The following is a 27,995-nucleotide window of genomic DNA, read 5'->3' as shown; positions in this document are numbered from 1 at the left end:
ACTGCTGTGTAAAATTTTATTTTTTTACTTTTACTATATTGACAATTTTATGCACAAATATTTTAGCGTAAAAATAGAAAATAATTGTTTCATGTAAAATTACCAAAACATTCAACACAAAAGGAAATACATAATTTTAGAGCACATGTCCTTGAAGAGTAAAAATGTATGCAAACCCTCTATTTTACAAAAATTTGGGAATATACGAGCTATATTATTCTTCTGACAGCCACACAATGCAATTTCACATATAATATTCCATACCCTAGTACTGAAGACCTCAAATTAGTCACAGATTGTCCCTCACAAGAAATACAACAAAATATTTCTAGCTTTTTTTATCATTTCTGTGGTTCTGTTATAAGCAAGGCTTAACATACATCAGCACTATAAACTGGAACAAATGTAACAAGTGCAGCAAACTTCTAAAAGAAATACAATGAAAATTTAAAATTCTGGAAAAATGTATATAAAAGAGAGGCCATGTGCCATTTTCCTTACTATGGCTTAGAATATGCATAGCTGAGAGAATATAATAGTATTAACTTGTGATCAGAGTAATTTGACTCAAAATGGACAGATTTATAAATATGAATGAGTAATCTGAGTTGCTTGTTATGCAATAACAATTCTAAAGTTTATATTGGCACAGAGTCATTTTTTGTTCTTATTAAAACAAAGTATGAATTCTTGATAATATATTTCAAATGAACAATTCTTTATAATTATTGTACAGATTGTGAAAGAAAATGAAAAAAACAAAATATTAATAGAATTTAAACTATTTTGTATTCACTACACATCAGAGTGACTGGCCACAAGATTACATGCTTTCTTTGCCGAAAATGATCCTTAAACACTACAATATATTCCTGTATATATTTTTCAGTAACTTGAAAATGAGTAAATAAAACCATGAAGTATACCTTAGCTGTTAAAGTAACAGCATCTCTAAGACTAGAGTCTATAGAACTAAGCCATATTGTATGATGCTTCTTATGGAAGTATGATATTCAATTAAGTGAATTGTTGATAAAGGATATTCAACTTGGCTACATTTTTGATTAAGTGAACCATAACTTTTAATGGCCTTAATTCATAATATTTATACCAAACAAACCAAGAGTAATAAATATACCCATGAAAGTGTTTCCCAGATTTTATAAGTAAAAAAAAAAGTAAAACACAGGTGCAAACAGTGCACTATTATCAGCATTTCTGGATTTCAACTGGGTATAATTTTTAAAAAATATTTTAAATTTACAGGACTATTATTTTTTCAATATTTTTTTTATTTCCAAAGCATTAAAACAAAGCTTGGAAACCAAGTAATTTAAAGAAAGTATTTTATTTTTTATTTTTAACACAGCCACTTATATAACTTAGGGAAATCAATCCATTCTTTAATTCTGTTACTCAACAAGGGGTTTCTTTCTGTGATTAACTTAAGTCTTCAGTTGAAAAACAATTACAGTGCAAGTATAAAAGCAGAAACAGCTGATATACTCCGCAGTGTAGATTAAACAAAGCAATTTTTTTTCTTTGGATGAGAGACAAATTTCAAGTTTTTAATTCCTACACTAAAAATCTGGAAATCCTTTTGGTTCCAAACACTAAGCTTAACAAAGTTTCTTAAGATAGTTAAGCATTTCCCCCTCAAATACACATATTTATCTACAGTTATCAAAATACTCATAATTGGCTTATTGGCGTTACATCTGGATTTCTGTTTTCAGCAGTAACCTTTTTTCTTGCAATGGGGCAAAGAAATCACTTTTATATCAATGTTTTTCTTACAGCCTGTCGTGCTTAAAGTTATAAAGATAGCTAATAGAAACTGTTCTAATTTTAGAAATATTAACATAGCATCTGAAGAAGTGCAGAGACCAAATTTTTTTAAAAAACCTGTTCTACGTGTGAATGCTTCAAGCTGGAAAAAAAAAAAGCAATGTAGCACAACATAATACCAACAGATCTTCAATTTCCTTATAATTCCCAAACTCTTTGCTACAACCTGGACATCTTCATATTATAGAACCTCTGGAATGCCCTTAACATTCATGAAACACATCTTTAAGTCAAAAAGACCCTAATTTATGAGTGTTGCTTGTAGAAAATCATGCACCATATTGAATTGCCAATTAATAGATGCAGTTCTAATTTTAAACCAGAAACTGCTAAGTGTAAAAGAATGTTGTCAAGCTTTTAGGTCCTAGTCCTCAGTTCTCTTTTTCTGTTTGCAGAGATGCTGTAGCCAATGCAACTGCTGTGACTGGTTGTGTAATCCCATGCAGTTGCATCTTTGCCAGTTTCTTTTGTTCACATTCCGTCACCAACCGATTCAGTTCAGCTGCACTGTACCCAATGAGAGTCTTCAAGTCACACACAAACTTGTATACAAACCTTTTGCCTTGTACTTTGCAGATCATGTCACCATCATAGTAATACCTTCATTGAAGAAAGGAAAAGCAACAAGAAACAAATGAAAAGTCATTAAACATGACCCATTTTTTAAATTTGTGAAATTTGTCTTTTGCAATAAAACTGATTAATTTCTTTCCATGATTCCATCAAAATCTGCACCAGTTCAGAAACTATGAAGCAGTGAGAGATGTGGCACAAAACATTAAGAAAAGCTCACCCATATCATGTTAGATAACCTCTTTCATTTAAATTTGAGCTTAACCAGCCTTTATAACTGCCAGAAGTATGATTTCCTGCATATTCAATATATATCACTATTGAATTATTAAATAATGTTGCAGCTAAAGCATACATTAAAACACAGACTGCATGATTCAAATAGCCTATGATGATATTTCTGTGCATTCTCATATGTACTGGCACCATGAAAGACTCCAGTGTTCAGACTGGAGAATATTTGGGAGAAACAGAATACAGTGGATATATAAAACCTGATTTGGGGTAGGGGTGGATGCCATTTTAAAGCATTTGGCACAAATAAATCCTTTAAGTTGATAAAAGGAAAGATGGTTCCCAAGCTCGTATTAAAAAATATGTGGCCCTTTCTGTAAATTATTTCCTGTCTTTACTGAAAGGGAAATCATGTCAGAATTAGTTCTGATTGAAGCAGCCTGTAAGCAAGTCTGTGGGCAAGTAAATAAATATTTCAAACAAACAAGCCATATATTAAGAATATCTTCACAATGAACAACAGAATGTGATGCTTTTTAGTTGAAAGAAATATAAAAGGATTTTCCAATATTAGAAAAGTATTTTCCTATTGTCATAGTGTAATTTGAAACTATAAATGATATCAATTGAAGATGGAAGATTGAAAACTCCAGTGAAGATGGAAAGAGGTACTTTATTACAGAATACATTCTTTTAAACACAGGTTGTACCATACATAATTTTTTATGTAGATACCTCTGCCTTCTGGGACCATTTTTTCCTGAAGTCCAAAAGGTTTTCCCACACTGTGTTGGGCTTTGGCAAAGCCTTTTTTAAGGAAGCTGTATGGCAGGGTGGTTATGATGTACTATTTAATTTATAGTGTTTATCTGATTTTCTGTTTTCTCAACATGGATATCAATAATTGCTCTATTCTTGGTTTTTATTTTAATCTTATTTATTTTTTAAACTACTCCATTGACTAAAAAGGATAGTCTTGAAGGACAGATCCACCATTAAGGCAAGAATCAGCTGAACAAAGCTTGAACCCAACACAAGAAAAGAATTTGTGAAAATGCCTAACAGCCCCTTCTCACAATTCTCAAAAAGATAAAATAGAGGAAAAGTAGCAAAGAAAGCTTTGTTGAAGTTAGCTCCCACAAATTCCTCCTGTGCTTCAATCATTTTGATGTTAATCATTTAGTTTTGAGAATTGAATCCAATATACATTTTTCTTCATTTTATTCTGCTGCTTAGATTATAAGACTACATGGGGCTTGTGAAGCTTTTACGGATCATGTCCATTGTTCTACAACTTTCAGCTGAAAAGCAATGTAATAATACTATAAAATCAATCAAGAGTTTTTAAGCTTACCGTAAAGCACGGCTGAGTTTTTCATAATTCATTGTAGGCTTATTTTTACGTTGTCCCCACTTTTGGGCAACTAGTTCTGGTTGATTTAGTTTAAACTCTCCTTCGTCACCAACCCATGAAATGCAATCTCGGGCATCTTTATCAGTCAGAAGCTCAAGCAAGAATTGCCATAACTGGATCTGACCATTGTTTCCTATTATGATTAATATGCAAATATTAATCATACATATAATAAGTATTTTCATCTACTATAAAGTTAAGGCAAGCAGAATAAAAAAGACATAAAATTTAGGTAACTGTATACAGGCAATCCTTGCTTACCAACCACAACTGGAACTGGCAACTCTGTTGCTAAGCAATGCAATCAGTGAAATGTCAAGTGACCACTCCAAAATTATATCAGTTATGGCTGCAGTCACTAAGCAAATTACCTGTGGTCATTAAGCTTATCACATGATTGTAATTGCTTCCTTCCAGCGTTCCCACTGACTTTGCTTGTTGAAAGCCAGCTGTGAAGGCTAGTGAATAGCATGAATAACAATCATGTCACTGTGGAACACTGTGACTATCAAAGTATACTGGTTGTTAAGTGCCCAAATCAGAAATCTGTGGGGATGCAATGGTAACTACAACTCTGAGGACCACTCACGTATCTCCTTTTTTGCACCAACACAACTTTGAATAATTGCTGAAAGAGCAGACAGTAAGGAAGGACTATCTGTAATCTATTTAAAAAGAAGAAACTAATGTAACAATAGAAAATCTTCATCAAAATTTTAAAATCAACTAAAATGTCAATGAACAGACCAAGCTTTTTCCTTATTAAAATTCTACAAGTTAGAATTCAAGTATAAAAATATGCTTAAATGTTTTTATAATTTATATCAGCTTTCCATATTTCGGCATTGCTCCACAAGCTACAACTTACTTCTCCCGCATCACCATTGTTGAAAATCATAGGAATAGACATATACTCATGTATCTTCAGATCAGTCAGGCTGAAGACTGAGCTACCTCAATTAAAATATTTAATTCAAAAGCTTGTTTAACATTTTAGTTAATTCTAATGTATACTATTTTTAAAGTCCTTCATTCCAATCCCAATTTACTAAATTACTTAACAAAAGTGTTTAGTGCAGCTTGTAACCAATCATGAAAGTTCATACATTTTAATAAAATTTGTTAGTTGGGAATGTGCCACCAGATTCCTGATTTTTTTGTTACCATAGATTAACATGATTAACATTTTTATAGTATATAGATACCAAGAAAAGTCTTGAAGAGACCAACAAACTTAAACATAAATTTAATGAGAGATATGATTAAACATCCTTGGGATTGAAATCTTCTGAGTTACTAACATTATTTTTTTTAAAAAATAATGGTAGTGAAACTATTTCAAACACTTTTTGAGAACCATTAAACCATAAAAATAAAAAAAAATCGTAATTCATAAAAAATAATTGTCCTTCTTAAACAGATGCTTTCTCTTTATTGGAGAAAATATTTAATTTCTCAATGAAATATGAAAAATGTTAAAATACAAGAGTAATAAAATATAAAGTATGCCTTTATATGGTTTTATATTTTCAGAGATTGTACTTCATTTCTAGATTTTCACAAACTCCTGGCAACATAGGTATTTCCCTTTAACTTCAAAATCATTGTCTTTCTTTAGAATAATAGTTAAAATATTTGCTTTAATAAAAAAAAAAATACCTGTTCTGTTACCCGGTGAACTTCTATCTTCCCCTGAAATCCTTGGAGCTCTTTGTACTTTTGAGGCCTTTGCACTATTAATTACTTTAATGGTGGTTGGAGTAGAAGGCTGAACTGAAGCTGGAATAATTTGCACAGCTAGAAAGGACAAAGCATCAAACAATAAATTTAAAAAAAAACAACACATAAAATTGCTATTTCCAACCATAACATAGACGATCTCTCAAGATATTAAATTGTTTTGATGGGCAATGCATAATGTTCTGCTTAACATGCTGTATGCTCTTAGCTTTTCCCAAAGTATATCCTATATTCCCAACAACTCACAGAGATTAATTCAGCTTCTTGGAAAAGTCCTCCATTACTTCAAATGAGCTGATGACAAATAGTGCTGTAACATCCAAGGTCAACTCAGAGATCAAAAGAAACGCCTGAACCTATACCTGGAGGCTGTTGGTTCTGGATTTGGCAATAGTCTCAGAAAATACTCTTTGCAATTAAGTTATTTTTGAGGAGGGATATAAAACAAATATTAATCAACTAGATTGTTCAGCAGTAACATAATTTTAGTACAAGTATAACAGGGGTGTCAAATTCACGACCCGCAGGCTGGATGTGTCACGCGCTGGCCACGCCCACACCTGGTTTAGCGAAGGAGGAAAAAGTTGCGATGCTGCTGCTGTGATGATACGAGTTTGACACCCCTGAAGTATAATAACACGAGTATACCTCCAAAATGGACTTTTCTCGGTTTAAACAAAATAATTTAATTTAATTATACTTTAAATTGCAATTTAACTTTATAAAAGTTATTTTTGTTTTTATAGTTTAAGTCTCTAATTAAAATATTTTTCTTTCGTAAGTATTCAAAGGATGACAACTTACGTTGATCAATAGTAACTGTTGCTATTTCTCCAGAGTGTTCCTGGCTAGCTAGTACATCTGAATAATAAAGACAAAATTTTGCTATTAAGAAAATGTTATTGCAGTTTGATAAACAAGGAAAACAAAGGAAAACATAAAAAGGGTGTGAGAATTTTATGTACAGTATTATAAACTGAAGATAGGACAAAAATAGATTTTGTATTGTTTGAAGCCAGAAGAATTCATTACATTTTGTGTGTTCTGGAAAACTGTTTCAAATAAGAATGAAACAAACTCCAATGCTTTAATTGTTCTGAGTTTTAGACAAAAAAGAAAGAAAATCTAGATAGAGCAAGGTTAAGAAGCATTTCTCCCTTTAATCCCCTCTAAAGCTCTCAGAATAGCAAATCCCACTAGTCTTCCTTCCCAACTTTCTCAGGCAATATTCGAGCATGCATATCCCACCATACCCCTGCCCTTATTTTCAGCACTTTTACTCATCATCTCAGCTATCATCATAGCCACAGCCAAGGTTGTGCACAGGATATCCCACTGTTCTACCTGCCCCTCCATCTTACCAGCATCTTCCCATAGCTATTATTTCTGATAATACATATTCTAAAAGCCTGACCATTCCCCAGTATCACAGGGCCTTTCCTTTCCTTTCAGCTGCTACAGATATCCCAGGAGAGTATATCCTTCCAGCCAATCTGCCCATCAATTTTTTCAGAAGCCTTCCCTTCCTCAATTTAACAGTGTCCTTGGCTTTTTTCTTGATTCCACCATCACCACCAATGCTATCTAAATAAACTCCATTTTACTCGAGAACAAGGCAACCACTTCATTCTTTTTTTTTAGAACAAATTTTATTAATTTTCAAAAACAATACACAAACCAACAAGACATAAAACGTAAGAACATAGAACATCTTTTGAAAAAGCAAATAAAACATTTTATTTAAGTACAGCATAGTTCCAAATTATCCCATTTCCATACAGAATATGCATCTTACATATTCAACTTCATATCTTATTACTCTTTTTCCAATTTCTCACTATTTTTCCCTTTACTTCTATTCAATTTTATTCATTAAACTTATACTTTCATCTATCTTATTTACAATTTCATATGTTCTCATCCAACAATCTTAATTCTCAATAAGCAAACATAAACAAACAAAACACGTAACATGAAAACATAAAACTTCTTTTTAGAAAGTGGCTTAGCCCCGGGTTACATCTTTTTGTGCAGACATAAATCAAATTCATGCTCACCTTATATACTATTTCAATCTTATTTAACATTCTATACTTTCTATAAGTCTTCTCCCCTCTTTTCACTCTCTTAATTCTATTTTATTTACTTCATCTCAATTTAAATCATTATACTTGTATCTTTTGTCCGTTCTTTTTCAATTGTCTATTTATCTTTTCTCTTTAAAACAAAATTTTTCCTGTAATCAGTGGTTGAAGTATGACGCCTTTCTATCTTTCCCCCAATTTAACACTTAAAATACTACATAATTTCCATTCTGATTCTGCTTAGTACATTCTAAATAACATTTTAAAATAAAAAAAAACATAATAAGCTTATAATATAGTAAAAACAATGTTCCATAACAAATTAATTAGTTAAACTCTATTATTAAATCTTAGGTATTTTACACATAGATATTAGGTAATATTAAATCTTAGATATTTTACACATTCCTTACAATATTCTATTAACACATATAATATTCCAGTTTTCTAACTATTTCAAATACAAATACAATACAATCTTGTGTACTTTTACAGAATCTCTTTAAATCGTATTTTACCCTTTATCTCTAAAAAAACCCTGTTTTTTAGCATCTTGTTTTAAGCCTTTATAACTTCCTTTTCCTTTTTCCCTTCCTTTCTTGCCAAATCTAACCTTTTTATCCCGCCATCTCTCAATCTCCACCCTTTTAGTCTCCCCTCTCTGTTGTATTTCTCTTTTCTGTTGCTTTCTGACATTATATCGATTTTTCACCTTATTTTTCCCTTTCTTGGTTGTTTTTTTAGATCTTGAATTCTCTATTTTCTTTCCGCCTTTTCCCTTTTCTTCATCAACTCAAATAGTTTGTCCATTAAAGATGGCTTCTCCTTCTTCATCCCAGCTTTCTGATTGCTGTATTTCCTGATAGGTAGAAATCGCCATTTCTAAGAAGTGGAAAACAGATCCAAAGAAGCCCTTGCCTTCTTGTTCCTCTTCTTTTAGCTTTTTAAATTCCATTTTCAATTCTTCCACGGATAATGCCATTGTTTTATTTTTATTTTTTTAAACAATCCAAGTGTTTTTAGACTTTCAAAAAATAGCTTGAAAAAGTTCCAAAGTCATCAAGCAATCCAAATCAACCCAAACTGTTTCATTTAGCACTTCCTTCTTTTAATACTTTCTCTTTCTGGGGTAGAGTTCAATTACACAATTCCAAAATGATTTGTTAGAAGTCTTATTACAGTTTAATCTCTGATCTTATAAACTCCAAGCAGTCTCCTCCAGCAGAATTTTAATATAAATCATTTGCCTCTCCCTTCCCACTTATAGCAAAAAAAAATAGCCAAAAAAAAATTGATTTTAAAATATCAATGTTCAGAAATCTTTGATGTCCCCTTGGCTTTAATTTTCAAAATTAGTTACCTTCTGTTGCCAAAGCGGATGTTTCCGATTTCCATTGCTATCTCCGTAGGGAAGGAGAGTGAAGCAGAAAAAACTTTCCCTTTTCACTTTCATCCGCAGCTTTTTACAATCTTCTTGGGAACAATGTATCCTTTAAAGAGCTAAATTTCCAGGGTGTTCAGATGTTACTTATTGTCCCGGTTCAGCCAAAGACTTTCACTTTCTCCACTTCCTCCTGCACAAAACTTGTTCGGCTGAGAGGTTCTTTGTGGCGGCTATTGCTGACCGCCGCTCCACCGCCTTTGGAAAAGGGAGTTTAGCCGGCTGAGGAAGGGGATTGCGATGTCCCCAGACCCCTGTCCAGATCTCCCCTGTCTTCAGTTATCCCTACAGGATAACTATAGCCTCCAGATCCAATTGGATCGGAGGCACTCCAGCAGCGAGCGCGGCAGGGATCGCGCACGAACGCAAATTCCTGCCGCCGCTGAAGCCTGACAAACCGGAACTCCCAAGGCAACCACTTCATTCTATGCATGGATCAAATAACCAGAAACCAGCTGTTCTACATCTGGAACGTTTTGTACATTCTACTATATACACAGTAAACCAAGGTGTTTTTGATTTATGTATCTATTATATTAATTACATTATAAATTCTATAAGACAATTTCATTTCATAACTTTTTTGCCTAGTTTTTGTCACCAGTTAACTTCTGCTATTGAAAATGTTGAATTATGTATGGATATGTTTTTGTTAAGAGTGAAACTGAGGCAGAGATGTGTTTATTTAACTTAGTATGGTTGAGGAAGTGGATATTAGCTATATTCCCAATCATATCTACCTGTCAAATAACATTTAGTCAGGTGACTAATGTTTATTTGATACAGGACAACCATCTTTAGGCATCAGAAGCAAGCATTCTCTGCAGAATAGCATTTGCCCAGATATACGAACAACAGCACACACACAATGACTTTTGGGAAGTCCACGCAAAAATGACTTTTTTAAAAAACCAAGCCTTGGAAAGTGACACTGTATTCTGTACTCCTGTTCTGTACTCCTTTTTGCAACAGCAATTGTTTTATGTTTGATGTGAATGGATTAGATTCACAGGTTCTACTATTATGTATTGGTATTTTATGAACTGTAGTAACTATTATTTTATTCTAAAGCTTACTATATGTTTTGAATTCAATTTATAGTGGCTGGATAATGCTCCTTAAAGTCAATTTCACCTGAAACAGCAAGCAAGCAAACAAATGAATAAAATATTGGGTATCCATAGTATTATAGAAAACTGTGCATTTAATGTCTGCTTATTTTTCAGAGGCAGACTGAAATCTTTTAAAAATTGTACAAAATTGTTTCATTAAATGGAAAAACATAAGTATTGACATTTCAATAGTATTATTAAAATAACTGTACTGTTTTATAGTACCCTGTTTCTCCAACAATACGGCCTCCCCCCAATAGGAAGTCCCAGCATGGTTTATAGGCATGAAATGAAATTAAGCCCCTCCCCCCAAATTAAGGCCTATATTAAAACATGCGAAATGGGGGGGAATGGGGGGGGGGCTTGCCGTTAGGAAGTACTTTTGTTGCACACCTGGATAATATGATGCCTGCGTTGACCCCGATACGAAATGCCCCACCAACGCCGAGGTCAACATCCAAGCCGTCGCCGCCCGCCCGCCCGAAGATGCAAGCGGGGGGAAATTAAGTCACCATATGGCCTAGCCATTTTTTCAGGGCTCAAAAAAAAATAAGACCCAGCCTTATTATATGAGAAACACGGTATCAGTATCTTTGAAATGATACTAAGATTTGTTTTCTGCTAAAAACTGCAAAGATAGAAATGGATTATAATTTCACATAGTCAAATAGCATTTAAATTCACATTTCATGCATACATCCTGAGAACTAGAATATCCACAATGTAAAACATTTTATTTATTTACTTTAAAAAAAAAAAACATTTGCTAAGAAAACACACATACATTTTCGAAGAAGTTCCAGATGGCTCCATAGAATTTCTCCCCGAGGGACTCTTTGGAAGAAATCTTCTTGGCTGAGGCTACACAGTTCTCTTCCAGGAATACTAAGAGTATTGAGGTCAATGTCAGTCATGCTGAATTCCTTCATCACCCATACAACCCAATGCAGTACCTGATCCGTTGACCACTGAACTGGATCTAGGAAAATACAAATAATTCATTTTCCCGATGCTGAAATAGACATATTCTATACAATGTACATTCTGCAAAAATAATAAAATCATAAAATTCCTGCAGAAAATATTGTCGTGAGTAGAAGCAGCTGAGAATAGGCTCAAATCTAATATATCATTAATTAAAATTGCAATTTCTTTCAGAATCATTTGTGATTCATCACCTGCATCATCAGTTTTAGGAAAGAAAAACTTTATAACAAAATTGTGTGAGTGGTCCAGAATAGAGTGAGTCACAGGTGCTAGAGAGGGTGTACAGGGGAGGAACACTTACCAAGCAACTTGCAATCTTCCCTGCTGGCTTCCCCACTAACTTTCTGGAGGAATCAGAAGTTTGCAAATGGCAATCAATGACTGCATGGTGCTTGGCAACCAGTTTGCCAAATTCTCAAATTGCGATAGCATGACTGTATGGGTGCTGCAATAGCCACAACTTTAAGGACCAGTTTTAAGTTTCATTAAGGATCAGTTTTAAGATTCTATCGTATCTTTAAATGGTCACTGAACAAATAGTCATGAGTCAAGGACTACCTGTAATGCTATCCATTATGTTTTCAACAGACACTGAAGCTTTAGTGAATAAAATTCAGTATCATAACACATTCATTTATTTGCAGGTTCCACTGTTGCATATCCATATAGGCTATAAAAACTCTTTTTATCTATTGATAGTAACTGGATAAACCAATGTTTGATTCCATCTGTGGCAACTTGCTATACAGTAATTGAGCTTCATTTTTAAATCTATAAAGTCCATAAAGCTAAACAGAAGTACTTGCAGTGGATGAAGCAGGAAGATCAAAATGATATTCCACTGAATAATTTGTTTTAGAGTTGCATGCAGAGCCAGAACATTCCTGCATTCCCCAGAATGTTCCATTCTTCTACCATAATGTATCAACCTGGTCTTTGTACACCCCTAATTCTTATCATTTAATGATACGATGTCTTACCATAGGGTATTCCTAAGCGTTCTTGTTCTTTACGGTACCCTTCTAATGCTGCAGCCCATCGAGTTACTTGTTCTGATGTTTCATCAGATATGGTGGTAATATGTTTAGTTCCATCTAATGTTATTACTTGAGTTTCTTCAACAAGGTGTGCTTCAGTTTCAGTATGATGGGCATCTGGATCAATCACTACCTCAACTGTTTCAACCGGTTTTACAATTTCAAGGATGTTTAACTTTGGGTCCATTCCTATATACAGAAAAAGAAAGTGAGTAGATATCCAAACGTAATAGTTATAAATAATGAAACAGTATGGTACCTAAATATATTAATAAATGAACATTACTATTACTAAAATTGCCTCTTCAAATGCAGTTTTAGTTTTAAAACTCATATGCGGAAAAAAGTTATTAGCCTTTATTCTCGCCAATGGTAAATTCATTTAGAAAACAATATTCCTATATGAACAAAGGATTTCATTTCAGTTTTTTCAAAGTTATATTGCATCTCTCATGAAACAAGGGAAGGTAAAGCAAGTGAGAGAAAAAGTAATGCCCCTTGATTATTTCATAAGCTGCCCATATCTAATCCAGCTCTCCATTATGAAACTTAGGAATTATTAGGAACTGGTGCCAAAGGTATTTTCCTGTTCCGTCTTTGCCAACTTAGCCTTCTATTTATACCTTTTCACAGTGAAATTCTATTTTTATTAGATAATCTGAAATAATTTACCTTGCCTCGATATTACTTGGACACTAAGCTGCACAGTTCCATCTGTTTTGACACCTTGATCAAACAGACTACGGTCTGGATCCAGCTTGATAATAAAAGGAAATTTAGAAAAATGTTGAAGTAAACAATTCATAACTATCAATGTGGACATTTCTTAAAAAGAGATATCGACTTTACAAATACAGATAATCAACTTACAACCATTCACTTACTGACTTTTCAAAATTAAAGCAGTACTGAAAAAAAGTGATTTATGACCATTTTCACACTTATGACTGTTGCAGCATCTCTATGGTACATGATCAAAATTTAGATACTTGGCAACTGGTTTATGCTTTTGATGGTTGCAGTGTCCAGGGATTATATGATCATATTTTGTGACCTTCTGACAAGCAAAATCAATGGGGAAGCCAGATTCAAGTAGAAACCATGTTACTAACTTAACTGCAGTGATTCACTTAACAACTGTGGGGAGAAAGGTGGTAAAATGGGACAAAATGTACTTAACTCACTTGCAACAGAAATGTTGGGCTCAATTGCAGTTGTAAGTTGAGGACTACCTGTAAGCATTATTTTCCAATCAAAAAAGCTATTGATACATTCTTTTAAAGATGTATGTGTACGTATACATACACAAACATATGCATCCTACATTATATGGCAATAGCACAAAGAATCAGTTATTATCATGTTTAACATGTCAAAATCATTGCAGATCAAAATAGTTCCCTTCCTGCCCCCAGGGTGGAATATTTTTTGTTGAAAATAGCATTTATACTGCACAGTACTGTACTGCTTATTCTCCATAAACTAGATATTCCTGTGTTTTTATTTAAATAAAAAGACAATTTTCTGCTCTCCTCATTTAGATACACAAAAATGTGATTCATCGGAATAAATCAAAATTGTATTTTTTCTGATATAATCATAACCAAACAATGGCTTGTTTTGCATCCTAGAACAATCTGTTTCCACCATCCAAACCAAAACTTTCCTCTACATGCACTACTATATTCCACAAACTTCAGTATTTCACATTTAAAGGCTAGATTATTTGCTATATTTTAGCTTTCTCATACTACCTGAACTTATATTCTATTTTCCTAAATAAATATTAACTTTCCTTTCATTTAAGTAATTCAAAAACTCATATAAAAGGTAGTAAATATTTTGATAAATGTATCAGATATGAGAGGAAAAACAGAAGTAGAATGGTTGAAAAAAAAAGAATGTTATATTGTGCAAAAGAAGTGTACATGAACCTATGATTGGTCTATATTGGATTAAATCTATATTGATTTACTACTAAATTAAACTAGCTCTAAAACTGATGCTTATTTAAAAATCTTTAACAATTTGTGCTTATACCTGTATATCTTGCAGACAGATTTCATGGGCTTCTAAGGAACATTGAAGTCTTGGTTCCAGTAGTTTCTTTAGGTTTCCAACTGGTTCATTGATATCAATAGCCTGACTTACAAATTCTGCAGCAGTGTAAGTCTGTTCAACAATGCTGAAATGAAAGAATTAAAAAATAATCCACTGTATTTTAAACATTTTTTTCTATAATAGATTTTAATTTATTGGCCTAAATCTGATTTGAACATTTTTAAAAAGTTCAATAATATTGGATATTGACAAGAAGTACAGGTAAATAATTCATATGTAAACGCATAAATCAATTGCACTTCCAAATATTAAAGTGACTGACTACATGGTTATAGATGGATATTTAATGAAACTATTTTATTTTAAAACTAAATTCTGAAATCCATTAACGTAGATGTGAGACAAAAACCACAACAGTAAATCTCTTGAGTACCAAACCTGAAGGGCACTTTTTCATATAAAATGCATTTTTAATTAATTGCAAGATTTTTGAATTTATGATGATTTGGGAAAGGGGTGCAATCTTTTGGCAAATCACCTAGAGATTTAGCATGATATAATTAAATGTTTCTGTTGTTTCTATGCTCCTATAAAGACTCATCAAAATAGATGTGATTAAGGCAACAGCATTTTTTAAAAACATAAGATAAGAAAATTCTAAGACACAAGTACATTACATATATTGTAAAAATGAAAATGTGCTGGCAGATGATTAGCAGCAGTAATCCACAAAATTCTTGACTAGTATTTTAATACTAATGAAGAACTGGAATCAAAGATCAAGTCAACTTAATGAAACTGCACTGTCAGCTATAAAACCATATTTCCCCTAAATTAAATGTTTCTATTATTTATTTTGCAAGTAATATATACTCTGGCTTTAAAGAAAGTCCTGTTCATGTGATATTTTTATTTCAATTTTATAAACCTAACCCTAACCCTAAAGCAATAAGGAATGAGGTAGAAAAAACAACTGTTGCTTCAACTTGTTGCAAGCATCAAAAGTTCTTTGAACAGTAATAACAAATTTATGCTTTCTATCCTTAATAAAAAACTAATATATTTACATCCTTAAAGTCAAGAAAAATATTATTTCCACAGAATTTAAATGAAAGAATTTTTCAAATGGATTTATCTTCCTTTATTAATCAGAAAGACAACTATAAAAATAATCATGTATAAGGTCCCATGGAATCTTTCTATATACCTTTCTTCAGTGCATTCTTGTTTTTCGGTTCCATCTATTTCTATTTCTATTAGTTCTTCTGCTTCTCTTTTAGTCATGGTTGAAATATTTCAAGAGATAGCCTGCAAATTCAAACACAAGTAGTACACACGTGTTAAAATAAAAATAATTTTATCATTTTTACTATTTCATACAATCTAAAAAAGATATACAGTAGCATAAAGAATATATGTTAGAATAAATTTGGTTGAGTACTACTATGAAGCAATCATGCTTAACAATAAATACTAGTATTAATAATAATTCTGATATTCCATTACAAGTTAAAAGGCTGCTTTAAGTTGTTGACACTATATAAATACACTTGAGCATTTTTAAGTACTTTTTTTGCCCTACAAACCTGAAGCGCTGCACAGCCTTTGAAATCACTTAGACAGTAAACACATCACTTCTGTGTTAAAATTGTTTAGATACACAATATTTTAAAAACCTCACATATTCTGGATTTATTTTTAAGAAGATAATACAGTACTGGCTCTTCTAGAAATCTTGTACAGGTAGTCCTTGAGTTATGACTACAATTGAGCCCAAATTTCTGTTGCTAAACAAGACATCTGTTAAGTGAATTTTGCCCCATTTTATGACCTTTCCCGATTTTGATCATGTAACCATGGAGATGCTGCAACGTTTCTGAAAAACAGTCATAATTCATTTTTTCAGTGCCGTTGTAACTTTCAAATGGTCACTAAAGGAACTGTTGTAAGCCGAAGATTACCTGTGGTCTTAACAGCTGATGTTAACCATATTTTATGCTGCGTTTATTTTCCATCCTTTTTCCATTAGTTTCTGAAACATGCAGTACGTTATATTCATTCTAGTCTAAGAAATCCATACAACTTACTAGAATGTTATAGCTTAAAAGAGTTATCTTTAGTCTGCATACATTTGCCAATTAAAATATGCATTTTAAAAGGTAGGCCTATACCCTTCAACTTCAAAGACAAAATAGTGCTTTAGAACATTAAATTACATCATTGTCTACAGTTAGCTATTTAAACTAAATACACCTCTCCCTTCGATCTCATGGCAACTTTAGAGGGTGGCCAAGCAATCGCAGAAAAGGCATGGCAGAGAGCTCCCACCACCCCACCAGCTTATTGCCTTCATGTTGGAAACGTTGAGATTTTACATTACTTTCCATTTCAAACTATTCAGCTTTGCCTTCCCAAAAATGGGAAAAATAATTTCCAAGAATTCTAGCTACACAGCACCAGATTACAGCAAAGGCAGGTTAGAAAAACAAGAACAAGCATTTCGGGAACTCTATTAGATATGAACATCAGGCTACCAAATACTGTTAACATAATTCTTTTTCCCCTGTATATCTATATCCTTCTTTACCTGGCATTTGTAAAGAGAAATAAAAATGATTAGTTGCCCCCAAACCAGTTCTTTCTTGGTCCTGTACTAAATTGAGGTTTTCTAAAAAAGATTAACCCTACATATGCATGCAGTAAGAACTTACACAAAAAAGTATTTACAGGTAGTCCATGATTTACAACCACAATTGAGCCCAGAATTTATAGTGCTAAGTGTTAAATTTGTTAAGTGAGTTTTGCCTCATTTTATGACTTTTCTTGCCACATTTGTTAAGTGAATCACTGCAGTTTATAAATTAGTAACACAGTTGTTAAATGAATCTACCTTCCCCATTGGCTTTGCTTGTCAGAAGATAGAAACGGTCATAAATATGAACCAGCTGTCAAGCATCTGAATGTAAATCACATGACCATGGGGATGCTGCAACAGTCTCAAGTGTGAAAAATGGTCATAAGTCACTTATGCTGTAAGTTTGAACGGTCACTAAATGAACTATTGTAAGTCAAGGACTATCTGTATTTCTAGTGTGCCCCATCAAAAAAATTACAAGCAACTGTACTGAAGAAACAATGCTGCATACTCCTTGTCTCCAAAACATTACAAGAAATGATAAATATAAACCCTTCGTCATAATAATAAATATATTTCATTTATTCCTAGTTCTCGTTTTCAAAGCGGCCTTTAAAAAGGATGTACGGTGCCGATATACTTACTTACAATGTAACTTTTGCTACCAACTATGGCTATCCACCAGACGCCCCTTGTTCCTCACTGAAATAATTACACATCGATTTTGACAGAATCTACTGCTATAGAAGTTGAAAATAAGCCGACAAGTCAAGACTAAGAAAACGGCGAAAGAAAACTGTACTGACGACGACTAACCATGATGTGGAGCGTTTCAAAACACGGATGGCAAGAACGTGTTTAAAATTGAGGGAGGGCAAGAGGCTGCCGAATTAATTTCGAAATCTGTTGTCAGATACCCTCTCCGGAACACAACGTTGTCAAAATATATATACATATGTATATCAACCTATCCCTGTGTGGAGAAAAAAAGGCTCCTGCCAAAGGGGCTTGGCTATCGACGGGACTCCCGAGGCCTCTTTTTCCACTGTCCAAAAGAGGAGACGAAGAGGACGCAGAGATCCTTCCCGCCCCATGATTCGAGGGGGGGGGGGGGTAAAAAGGCAAAAGCTTGCGGCGACGAAGAGGCGCCAAGATGGGGGGAAACCCTTCCCCCGGTCCAGGCCTTCCTCCGTCACCCGCGGCTGCGCCTCCTTGTTGTTTGAACTCGAAACGGAAATGAGACTCGCGCCGCGCGGAGCAGAAACGGAAACAAAACACAAGAAGTGAGGAGGCCACGAGACCCCCCTCCCGCCCGGATACAGCGCGAGGCGCTTTCCTCTTCCCCCTCCCGTTCACTTTCCTCCGAGCCGCGCGCCCCGGAGTTCCCGCTTGAACACTCACCAGCCGCCGCCGCCACCTCACGGTCTCCGTCACAAAAACAATCCAGCCCCACTGCTTGTGGAGCAGCGCTGCTGCTTTCTCTTTTCCGCCGTGGCAGCTGCGTCGGTTCAACCAGAGAAGCTCCTATTTTCCCTGACACTCCCGGCGGCGAAGGGGAGTCGTGGGGGGGGACGGGACCCTTAGCGGACTCCAACTCTGGCGGTCGGTCGGTCGGCTAGGCCTGCGCGCGGGGCCCTGGCGGGGGAAAAGCGCAGATACACGATTCCCCCCACCCTGCGCGCCAGGGCAAAAACTACGATTCCCAGCGCCCCTTGCGAGCCCGCCTTGCGCTGCTATAGTAAAATTCAAAGTATTTTTACAAGCGCCATTTTAAGTCGGAAGTGAATCCTTCTGTTTCCGGTAGGTAAACGGGCCATCGGTTAAAGAGTTTTTTCCGAGTTTTTAAATGACCTTTCCTGGTTCGAAAAAAGGCCGCAAAGGAATTTCGAGTAACTACAACTAGAGAGAAGGTGAAGATGAGCCGTGTTTAGATAAGCAAATGACCGGAGACGGGCGGTCAAAAAGCAAAATTCCCGAAACCCATTGCGACTTTCGGCGGCGGGGCGGGGCCATTTGACTGCAGGCTCCGGGAAGGTGACCGATCGTGGTGGGTGTTCCTTGAGGAGTTGGAGACCGGGTGAAAGAAGGCTGAAAGAGCAGCCATCTCTGGAGGATTTCGGCTTTAGGTAGTTTAATCCCATTCCCCCCGTTTTTCCCCCAATCGCATTGTTCCGAATCGTCTCTCCCTCGATATTCTGGCTTCTAACTAGTCCGTTGAATGATGCAGGCTTTAAGCGAGTGGCTGCACCTAGCGGGAAGGTAAACTGCTAATTCGTCCATAATATCCGGTGCATCAGAAGGGATCATATTAGGGAAAGTGGGGTTGAGAATGCGAAGTTGGTTGCTATGGTGGGTTTAACTTCCAGGGACAGGAGGAGTTTTCTGAGCAGCAACTTCTTTGGCAGACAAGGCCACTGCCAGCTAATGTTGGGGAGGCCGTAGGCTTGGGCATTATGCCCTCAGCGGCTTTTCTTCTGACACAATATCGCAACCGCTATACTTTATACCTTTACTGGACCCGTTGTTTTTACTCGGTGGTGGGAGGATGAAGACAGTGCTATTGCCGCTCCCCCCTCCCCCCACTCGCTTCGGGAGAGACAAATGAATGGGTGCCTGCAAAAACAACAACAAAATACCAGGCTACTGTAGTAACAGTACTCTGATCTTGATAATGGAATGGGCCTCAAAAGTTATTCATTGATGGCAACTTTATTAGCTCCCCTGTAAATCCTTGCTTGCTCTTGCCCCCTAATCCAAATCCCTCAAGACAGCTTTGAGTCTAAAGTAGGGGTCGCCAAACTTTTAGACCTCAGGGACCACCAAACTCATAATTTTAAATCCCGTGGACCAGAGACCTAGGAAAATCCCCCCAAAAAAAGTCTGCAGGAAAATTCCCTACCCCGTTTTCCTACCGATCGATCATTCTTTATTTGGGATCCCAGGATACCATCTCCATCTCCATTCTCGGGGTGGGGGGAGAGACTTTTGGCTTCATGCAAGGAAAGCAGCAGAAGTCTTTCTCTCCCCCAAACTCTGCCAAAAATGAGTCTTTGTGAGACTTGTTGTACCAGTGCAGCCTCTTGGAGCAGGATGCCTTCCAGGGTCCCAAAGACTCGTTTCTGGTGGAGTTTGGGGGAGAGAAAGAAAGACTTTTGCTGCTTTCCTTGCATGCAGCCAAAAGCAGAAGAAAGAAGCTGCAAGAAGCAGCCCAGTGGCCAGGTGAGGTGTGTGGAGTGAGTGGGACAAGTTCCTCCCCTCCCCTCACTACCTTGTGTTGTTCACAATGCAAGTATTCCCATGGGCCATGTGGGCGGCGCAGCCTTGTGTTCCCACGCAGCCTGGATTAATTGGTTTTGGGGTGACATTTCTCTGCAGACCACCAAAATTTTCTCATGGACCACCAGTGGTTCCCAGCCCACTGGTTGCCGACCACTGCTGTAAAGTATTTACGTAATTCTTCTGTAATGAGCAGTCTTCCAGCACACTTAAATATTTAAAATCAGTATAGTTTTGATTTTAATGCTGAAATTTGGTTTCTTTAACCAATTTATTATTATGTTCACCCAAACTTTGAGCCTTTAACATTCTCATAGATTGTTGATAAATGATAAATAAGAAAGCTTCTTCAGTATTTAGGAAAAAGAATTACAAATGATTAAGGAAAATGAAAACATTTCTGTCCTACATACCGTCATTTTACCTCAGTTAAGAACTGTCATTTTAGTAATTGCTGATAGTTTGGTATTGATTCTATCAATAAAATTAGTCATTTAAATGAGTCATTTATGCAGAAATATTTTTCCATAAGGAGATATCTGATGGAGAGGCAACTAATCTGCCAGTTGATGTGATTGAGTAATTTGATTTTTTTTCTCTCCATCTGCAACCTAGTGGAATTGCTCAACTGGACATCCTATTGATTTTTGTTTTAAAAATAAGATACTAATTGGCAAAGTAGTATATTATTGCCTTCATCTTTTCTGTTGCCATTGGTAATATTTATTTACTTGATTTTTATGCCCATACGTTAGAATAATTCAAGATGACTTACCATTAAACTCAGCAAAATCATCAGAATGCAAAAGATAAAAAATTAAATGACTGAATGGGAAGTGTCTTCTTCATCCAGAGCTTTACTGCAAATTAGTCTTATTGAAATATTTGTATTGAATTTATACTGATGGGTGTGATTTTTGGTGATATTTTTATCTCTGTGGTTGATTGTCTAGTTTTCTCCTTTTTTTCCTGTTTTTTTGTTAGCTGCCCAGAGTCACTTGTTAGAAGCAGGTAACATGTACACTGAATAAATATACGATTTAATATCACTGGGCTGATGGCCTATTCCAGGGGTAGGGAAACTTGGCTCTTTTATCACTTATGGACTTCAACTCCCAGAATTCTTGAGTGAGCCATAAAAAGTTCCCCATCCCTGGTTTTTCAGTTGTGGGGGAAATCAATTTTTGACTTGAATGGGACTGTTTAATATACAAATGTAGGACATATCTTAAACAGTCCCATTCAAGTCAAAAATTGATTTCCCCCACAACTGAAAAACCAGTAGGCCAGGGATGGGGAACCTTTTATGGCTCACTCAGGAATTCTGGGAGTTGAAGTCCATAAGTGATAAAAGAGCCAAGTTTCCCTACCCCAGGCCTGTTCAAATAACTTGGCTAATGGCCTTGTTATTGATACAAATAATTCTTGACTTTGACAATTGGAACTAGATTTTTTATTTCAGTCAATATGTGATTTACCATAGTTGTTAAGCAAATCCAGGTTCCCCAATAGTTGTTTTTTGATGGAAATTAGCAAAAACAAAAAAAGATTGCAAATTGTGATCATGTTACTGCAGGATGCTACAACTAGTCATAAATGTGAGCTAGTTGCACTGTGTTTGAATTGTGATCACGTGACTACAGGGGTGTGATGGTCATAAGTGGAGATACAGATCATATGTCACCTTTTCCAAGGCCATTTAACTTTGAACCATCATTAAACAGTCTTAAGTCAAGAACTACTTGTACTACTGTTGTAAAACACAATATGGATGGGACCAAATGGCTCTCTGGGAAATAGTATTCTAGAGTACACGAATGACAAAGGAAAGGCACATTATCTCTGGGCATCTACAATATGACATTGCTTAAATGAAGGGATTTGGGGATATCCATCCTGTGAGATCATTTAAGACACAAGTCCTTCAGTCATGTAGGGCTTGATAGATGAAAAACAGGCCAATGAATTGCATCCAGAAACTCATTTATATCCCATGGAGCACAGTCACTGTGACAACACAAAGCAAAATTGTCACATAGAAATACCAAGGTGTAATCATAATTGATTATGAGGCTACACTCTGGATCTGCTGAAGCTTCTAAATGATCTTCATTGGTGGCCCTATGTACAACATGTTGCAGTTGTCTTAAAGAGATACCTAGGCATAAGCAGTCCAGTAAAGGGCACAGTGGCGCATAGGACAAGTCCATTCTGGCCATGGCTGCCATTGAATGGGATACCAGCTAATGGAATAGTGGCAGTTCGGAAATTATTTACCAGATTTATCTGTAGCTTTTTACTACTTGGGTTTTAAGAGGTCAACAATGAAACAAATAAAATGAAACAAAACATTAACAATCAAATACCAATCATTAGTATACTGAAGGAAGATATTAAGAAGTTGGAATGAGCAGAGCAAAATTCATAATCCAGTTTTGAAGTGGCAACTTGGAAGTTCCTGCTTGTTGAGTGAGTTTGAAGCAGGTTTCCCAATGTACCTCAGACTAGTACTGTATAGTGTTCGTATGAAAGTAAATAATTTGCATTTCAGGTGTAATATCTTTTGTCTTTCTAGGTGAAAATTTGGCAAATTTATCATGATTCTTCAACAGCTCTTTAGATTTTCTTCCATTTTCCGTTCAGCCCTATCTGTCCAGTTGCGTAGAAATATTGGCTTTTCTGCCATTGCATTTAATAAAGCAAAGGAACTTGATCCTGTACAGAAGCTCTTCTTGGACAAGATTAGAGAATATAAAACCAAGAGCCAGTAAGTTAAATCATCAGTTCATTTATATGAATAACTACTTTTATTACTCACACTTCCTGCAAGGTATTTTATAGTATTATTTAAATGTCAGGTATATGTGTTTAATATGGGATAATATAATGATTTTTTATTTGTTACTATTTTGTTTGATGAAACCCATAGATTGAAAGATCCTGGGATTATGGATTTAATTTTATATAGGTTAAGTTATATAAAAGTTTTATAATACATTTTACAGTTCTCTCTCCATCTACATGCCGCTGAATGAGATAATGCATACCATCTCTCTGACTTTCCACCCAGAGAGTCTAAAGACAGTTGATATTTGCCAAAGAGTCTATGATGTTGATCTTCAGACAAGCACGATAAGCCAATTACAAGAGTGGGTTCCTTTCTGGAAACCATTAGATCTACAAACCACCTGCCAAACCTGGTTTGCTCAATACACTCTACAACCTTCTTTTTACCTGCTTTAGTGCTCTTCCCTCAGCAATATTGGATGGATTTCATAAAATTCCATTTAATGAGAGAAATTGTCCCCATGGCAGGAATCCGACTTTAGTGCACGTAGTTCTTTATCCCTTTTAAGAGGACCTATGTGTTGGTATACTTATATTACCATCTAATAGAGATCAATGAGAGGGAAGTGTTTGTTTTCTAATTCTTAAACCAGAATTCTGCTTCTATTAACAGTATTCTTATGTGGTATGATAATCGTTATCAGCGCTTATTGTCACAAGAAGGCTTAAAGTATCCTAATCTTGGAACAATGTCACAAAGTTCTTCTATTCTCTTGCTTACATTTTATTAATTTTGTTTTGCTTTCTTATATTTTGGTCTTTTTGTTTAATTCTTACGTGTGTACATTTTAATTGTATGTATGACTGTATGGTTTTATTATTGTTTTTGAGCCTGCTTTTATATGTTGCTTTAGGATTATACAGTGGATATAAAAAGTTAAAATGCCAGGTTTTTGAGATGTAAAAAAATCAGACCAAGATAAATCACTTCAGAATTTTTTCTACCTTTATTATTAAGAGCCCAGACCAGAATCCAATTGAAAATCTGGGAAGTAACCTGCAGAGGGCTGTGCACAGGAAATGCCCTCACAATTTGGCAGATTTTGAGCGTTTTTTAAACGAAGAATTGGGCAAAGATTCCCAAGGCAAAATGATAGGCTCCTACTCCAAAAGACTGCTTGCTGGCAAAAAAAGCAAGTGCTGCAATAAAGAATAAAGATGTGCACCTCTGTTCAACCACATTATTGTAAGTTTTTTATTATCATCTTCTCCCTAAAAGATTTCAATTTGCTTTTCAATTGAATTGTATAGTTTATATGTTATATTAAAGGTGAAAAAATTCTGAAGTGGTTTCTCTTGATCAGATTTTTTTACATTTCTAACACCTAACATTTTAACGGGTATGTAGACTTTCTATATCCAATATAGTTACTTTGTTGGTCATTGACCATAAAAGGCAACACTGATGAATTAATATGTGATGGTGCATATGTTATTAATACACTTCCTGAAGGAAGGATAAATCCTGAGATTCTCCATACACAATTCACTAATGGACTGCTTCAACTATAGCAGCAGGAACAAATGAGCAGGAAATATTAGGTTTAAAGTACTTTAAGTTATCTCCCCCCCCCCCCAAATAGTGTATAAGTACAATAATGTAGTCATACGTGACAGGTTATACTTTCTATAATGTTTCTAGTATCACCAAGATTTGCCAACTTGTAAAATATCCATTGTAGCCTAGATTTATTTTCTGTTAGCCTATTCTGTAATATTACTAAATTTGCTCCAAGAAGCTTTCTTCCCTAATGTTATCTTCCAGGCAAATTGAGCAGGTACAGAATATCTGCAACAAATGAAGCAGGTTATCCATTCAAAAAATATCTGCTGTGGAACGGGTGTCTCTTTCATAATATGTTGTTTTACAATGGACATGGATACTCCCAAAATGCCATATAGTAAAATACAAACTGGTAAAGGATACTCTCTGCCAGAGTACTTTGTCAGATTTCCCCCCCCCCTTTTTTTTTTTAATCGATGCATATAACTATATAGATGCAAATACTGTACTTTCAAAAAATGTCTGTAGCCACCTAGTGGATGCATACTCGAAAATGAAATTGAGACTGCAATTTTTCCTGGAAGCATGTTATTTTAAAATTAAAATTGTGGAGCAGGGGATCTGGTATATTCCAAAGTAGGCATAGGGATTTTATGGTCCACAGGCCACTTCCAGCCCATCAATTGTATTTGTCTGACCTGCGGCAACAGCAGAAGCAAGAAGAGTCCCCCCACAACAGGCCCAGTTTCTTATGTGGCCCCCTCTCCTGCTCCTAAGAGATATGTGTAGGGACATTGGTTCCAATAGGTGCCAAAGATCTCAATGGGTGACAAGTTGGAAACCCTATATATTGTGTCTGGCCTAAGATTGTTTTGCAATCAATTTAGAATTTCCTGATTAATCCATTTGGTAATGGCATTTTCCTATGGCTTTCTTCTCATAATTTAGCAGTTACGCAGCAAATCGTCGGGGCAGGGAGTTGGGGGGTGATTTTTTTTCCAGATTTTGTTCTATTGTACTTTATTAATTTATTTGATTATTTTTGTTAGTTTTTATTGTTTTTTTATTTTTATTTTTTGTTTTAAATATGGTTTTACATTGTGTAAGCTGCCTTGAGTCACCATGGGCGAATTGGTGGCAATATAAATTAAATAAATAAATGATCTGTAAGCTATTATGAATATATTTATGTATTATAAATCTGGTGATCAGTTGTCATTCTGTTTGCTTAAAGTAAATAAATTGTAGATTTCCAAAAAAATTAATTTGGAATTCTTATACAGGGATCTTTTAATAAGATGTTACCAGGTTTTGTATTTCTTTGAAAAATAACAGTTCTTGTATTTTTAGAAAAGCTGGTGGCCCTGTTGATGTTGGTCCAGAATATGAGAAAGAGATGAATGAACAAACTGAGAAACTCACACGAGTCTATGGCGGAGGAGACATGACCAAATTTCCCGAGTTCAAATTTGAAGGTAAGGTTTTAGAAATGTGCCCATTACAGGTAGTCCTTGATTTACAGTCATTTGTTTAGTAACTGTTTGAAATTACAACTGCACAGAAAAGGTCACTTAAGATCAGAAAAGGTCACTTAATTAAGATCAGTCATCACACTTACGATCTTGTAGCATCCCCATGGTCATGTGGTCATATTTTGGACACTTGCAAACTGGAATGTATTTACAACAGTTGCAGCATCCTGAGTCATGTAGTTGCCATGTGTGACTTTCCCAGATGGCTTCCAACAAGATGGGGAAAGCTGGATTTGCTTAACATTCATGTGATTCATTTAACTTCAGTGATTCACTTAACAACCAGAACAAAAAGGTAAATCAGATATGACTCACTTAACAATGCCTTGTTAGCAACAAAAATTCTGTTGTTCATTGTGCTTGTAATTCAAGGATTACCTGTATTGATGTATAATGAGATTAAAATGTGAAGTTACAGTTTTCTGATGGTTACAATATAATTATAGGCAATAGATTATGTGCAACATTTCTGATTCAGAGGCAAAAATGTGCTTCAGGGTACAAATACCTTTCTACTACTCAAGCACCTGTACCTTTTCCTATATCACACATGGTTTCCTTAGTTACTACCTTCCATGGTTGCTCTATGATCCCATCGAAAGATGTCTTCCTAAAGCTGAGGGAGAAAGTGAACTAGTGAAAAGTCACCCAGCTAGCTTCATGCCCTAAGGCAGGATTAGAACTCATATTCTCCTGGGTTCTAGACTGGTGCCTAAACCACTACACCAAACTGGCACTCTATACAGACCTAGCAGGCAGTAAATAATACATTTGAATTCTAAATGTAGTTTAGTGTTTCTATAACAATCACTGCTCTGAATTGCTTTAAAACTCAATTACCAGATTGTAATTTCAATACATTTATGAAACATATCCATACTCAGTTTAAAATAAAATTTTAGAAACACACTTTCCTATTCTTGGCACAATAATCATCTATGCTGTTTCCAACAATATCTATACACATTCCTACTTGGCATCTTTGTGTTAATTTTTACATCAGCTACAATCAATGTAGGGTTTTCTATTTGTTATGATACTTTGTGGAACTTCCTAAAATTCCTTTCTTTTGTTATTTCAGGGGGTAGCTTGACTGAGAAACAACTCAGCAAGCTTTATTTTTGCATAACTCAATTTCAGTGATTCATACCTCTCGTATGAAAAAAAGTAGAATCCAGTGTTGCTTTTTGATGTTGATGACTTGAACATTTTATGCCATAGTATATCACAAGCAAATGCTTCATTAACAAGATTTTTTTTTCTACTCTCAACAGAACCCAAATTTGATGAAGTTCAGAAGTGATGTGGTCACGTTATATGAAGCATTAGGTTGGACATGTTGAATTAGTCTGTGGTTATAACTTAAATAAACAATTCAATGCTAACAGTGTGCACTGGTGTTTTGAATTCAATTGGACATACAGATTCTTATTCATCCAATATGCTTCTAAAAGGATATTACTAAATATTTCATTACAAATTAAATATCTTTTGTTTTTCTAATAAGCTTTAATTATTAAACATAGTAAATTTGTTGGAAAATAATTTAAATAGCCCACATAGTTCAATCATGAGAAATTAGAACGTAACAGTAGTCTAGATGCCTAATAATAGCAATGTTTACTTAAATGATTAAAATGATATTTTTATACGCACCAGTGATCACTCTT

The 27,995-nt window shown here is 35.1% G+C and overlaps 2 protein-coding genes across 7 annotated transcripts; one reads left to right on the top strand and one right to left on the bottom strand.

Moving 5' to 3' along the window:
- Positions 1-2: 2 nt before the first annotated feature.
- On the bottom strand, positions 3-18,838 carry GABPA (GA binding protein transcription factor subunit alpha). 4 transcript variants are annotated; one of them, XM_026664124.2, is made up of 10 exons: positions 18,568-18,838; positions 15,739-15,839; positions 14,511-14,655; positions 13,143-13,227; positions 12,414-12,659; positions 11,231-11,425; positions 6,614-6,670; positions 5,729-5,866; positions 4,010-4,202; positions 3-2,448 (listed from the first exon to the last, which is right to left on the bottom strand). In XM_026664124.2, exons 2-10 carry the CDS (start codon positions 15,813-15,815, stop codon positions 2,220-2,222), a joined length of 1,365 nt encoding a protein of 454 aa, XP_026519909.1. In that variant the 5' UTR covers positions 15,816-15,839; positions 18,568-18,838; the 3' UTR covers positions 3-2,219. The 4 variants fall into 4 exon arrangements, with proteins under 4 accessions (XP_026519909.1, XP_087822795.1, XP_026519910.1 ...); XM_087966669.1 differs by having other exon boundaries at positions 18,562-18,700; XM_026664125.2 differs by lacking the exon at positions 18,568-18,838 and adding an exon at positions 17,811-18,230.
- ATP5PF (ATP synthase peripheral stalk subunit F6) lies at positions 18,832-27,710 on the top strand. Of its 3 annotated transcripts, none has more exons than XM_026664129.2 (4): positions 18,832-18,966; positions 23,018-23,209; positions 26,144-26,268; positions 27,600-27,710. In XM_026664129.2, exons 2-4 carry the CDS (start codon positions 23,040-23,042, stop codon positions 27,626-27,628), a joined length of 324 nt encoding a protein of 107 aa, XP_026519914.1. In that variant the 5' UTR covers positions 18,832-18,966; positions 23,018-23,039; the 3' UTR covers positions 27,629-27,710. The 3 variants fall into 3 exon arrangements, with proteins under 3 accessions (XP_026519914.1, XP_026519912.1, XP_026519913.1); XM_026664127.2 differs by having other exon boundaries at positions 18,857-19,292; XM_026664128.2 differs by having other exon boundaries at positions 18,962-19,076.
- The last annotated feature ends 285 nt before the right edge of the window (positions 27,711-27,995 follow it).

This window comes from Notechis scutatus, chromosome 5 (assembly GCF_049901735.1).
Source record: "Notechis scutatus isolate UNSWTSFEM ecotype Mainland chromosome 5, rNotScu1.2, whole genome shotgun sequence".
Classification (NCBI taxonomy): Eukaryota; Metazoa; Chordata; class Lepidosauria; order Squamata; family Elapidae; genus Notechis; species Notechis scutatus.
The sequence above is the reverse complement of the archived record's forward strand: the minus strand, read 5'-3'. Positions and strand labels throughout refer to the sequence as shown.

What these genes read in the sequence shown, in the direction of transcription:
- GABPA (XM_026664124.2), bottom strand. Translation starts at nt 15,815, where the DNA reads ATGACTAAAAGAGAAGCAGAAGAACTAATAGAAATAGAAATAGATGGA. An exon ending in TCTGGAACTTCTTCGAAAAT is followed by an intron (nt 6,671 to 11,230) that starts GTATGTGTGTTT and finishes TTTATTATTCAG; the next exon opens with ATGTACTAGCTAGCCAGGAA. An exon ending in TTCACCGGGTAACAGAACAG is followed by an intron (nt 4,203 to 5,728) that starts GTATTTTTTTTT and finishes TAATCATAATAG; the next exon opens with GAAACAATGGTCAGATCCAG.
- ATP5PF (XM_026664129.2), top strand. Translation starts at nt 23,040, where the DNA reads ATGATTCTTCAACAGCTCTTTAGATTTTCTTCCATTTTCCGTTCAGCC. An exon ending in GAATATAAAACCAAGAGCCA is followed by an intron (nt 23,210 to 26,143) that starts GTAAGTTAAATC and finishes TTGTATTTTTAG; the next exon opens with AAAAGCTGGTGGCCCTGTTG. An exon ending in TCCCGAGTTCAAATTTGAAG is followed by an intron (nt 26,269 to 27,599) that starts GTAAGGTTTTAG and finishes TACTCTCAACAG; the next exon opens with AACCCAAATTTGATGAAGTT.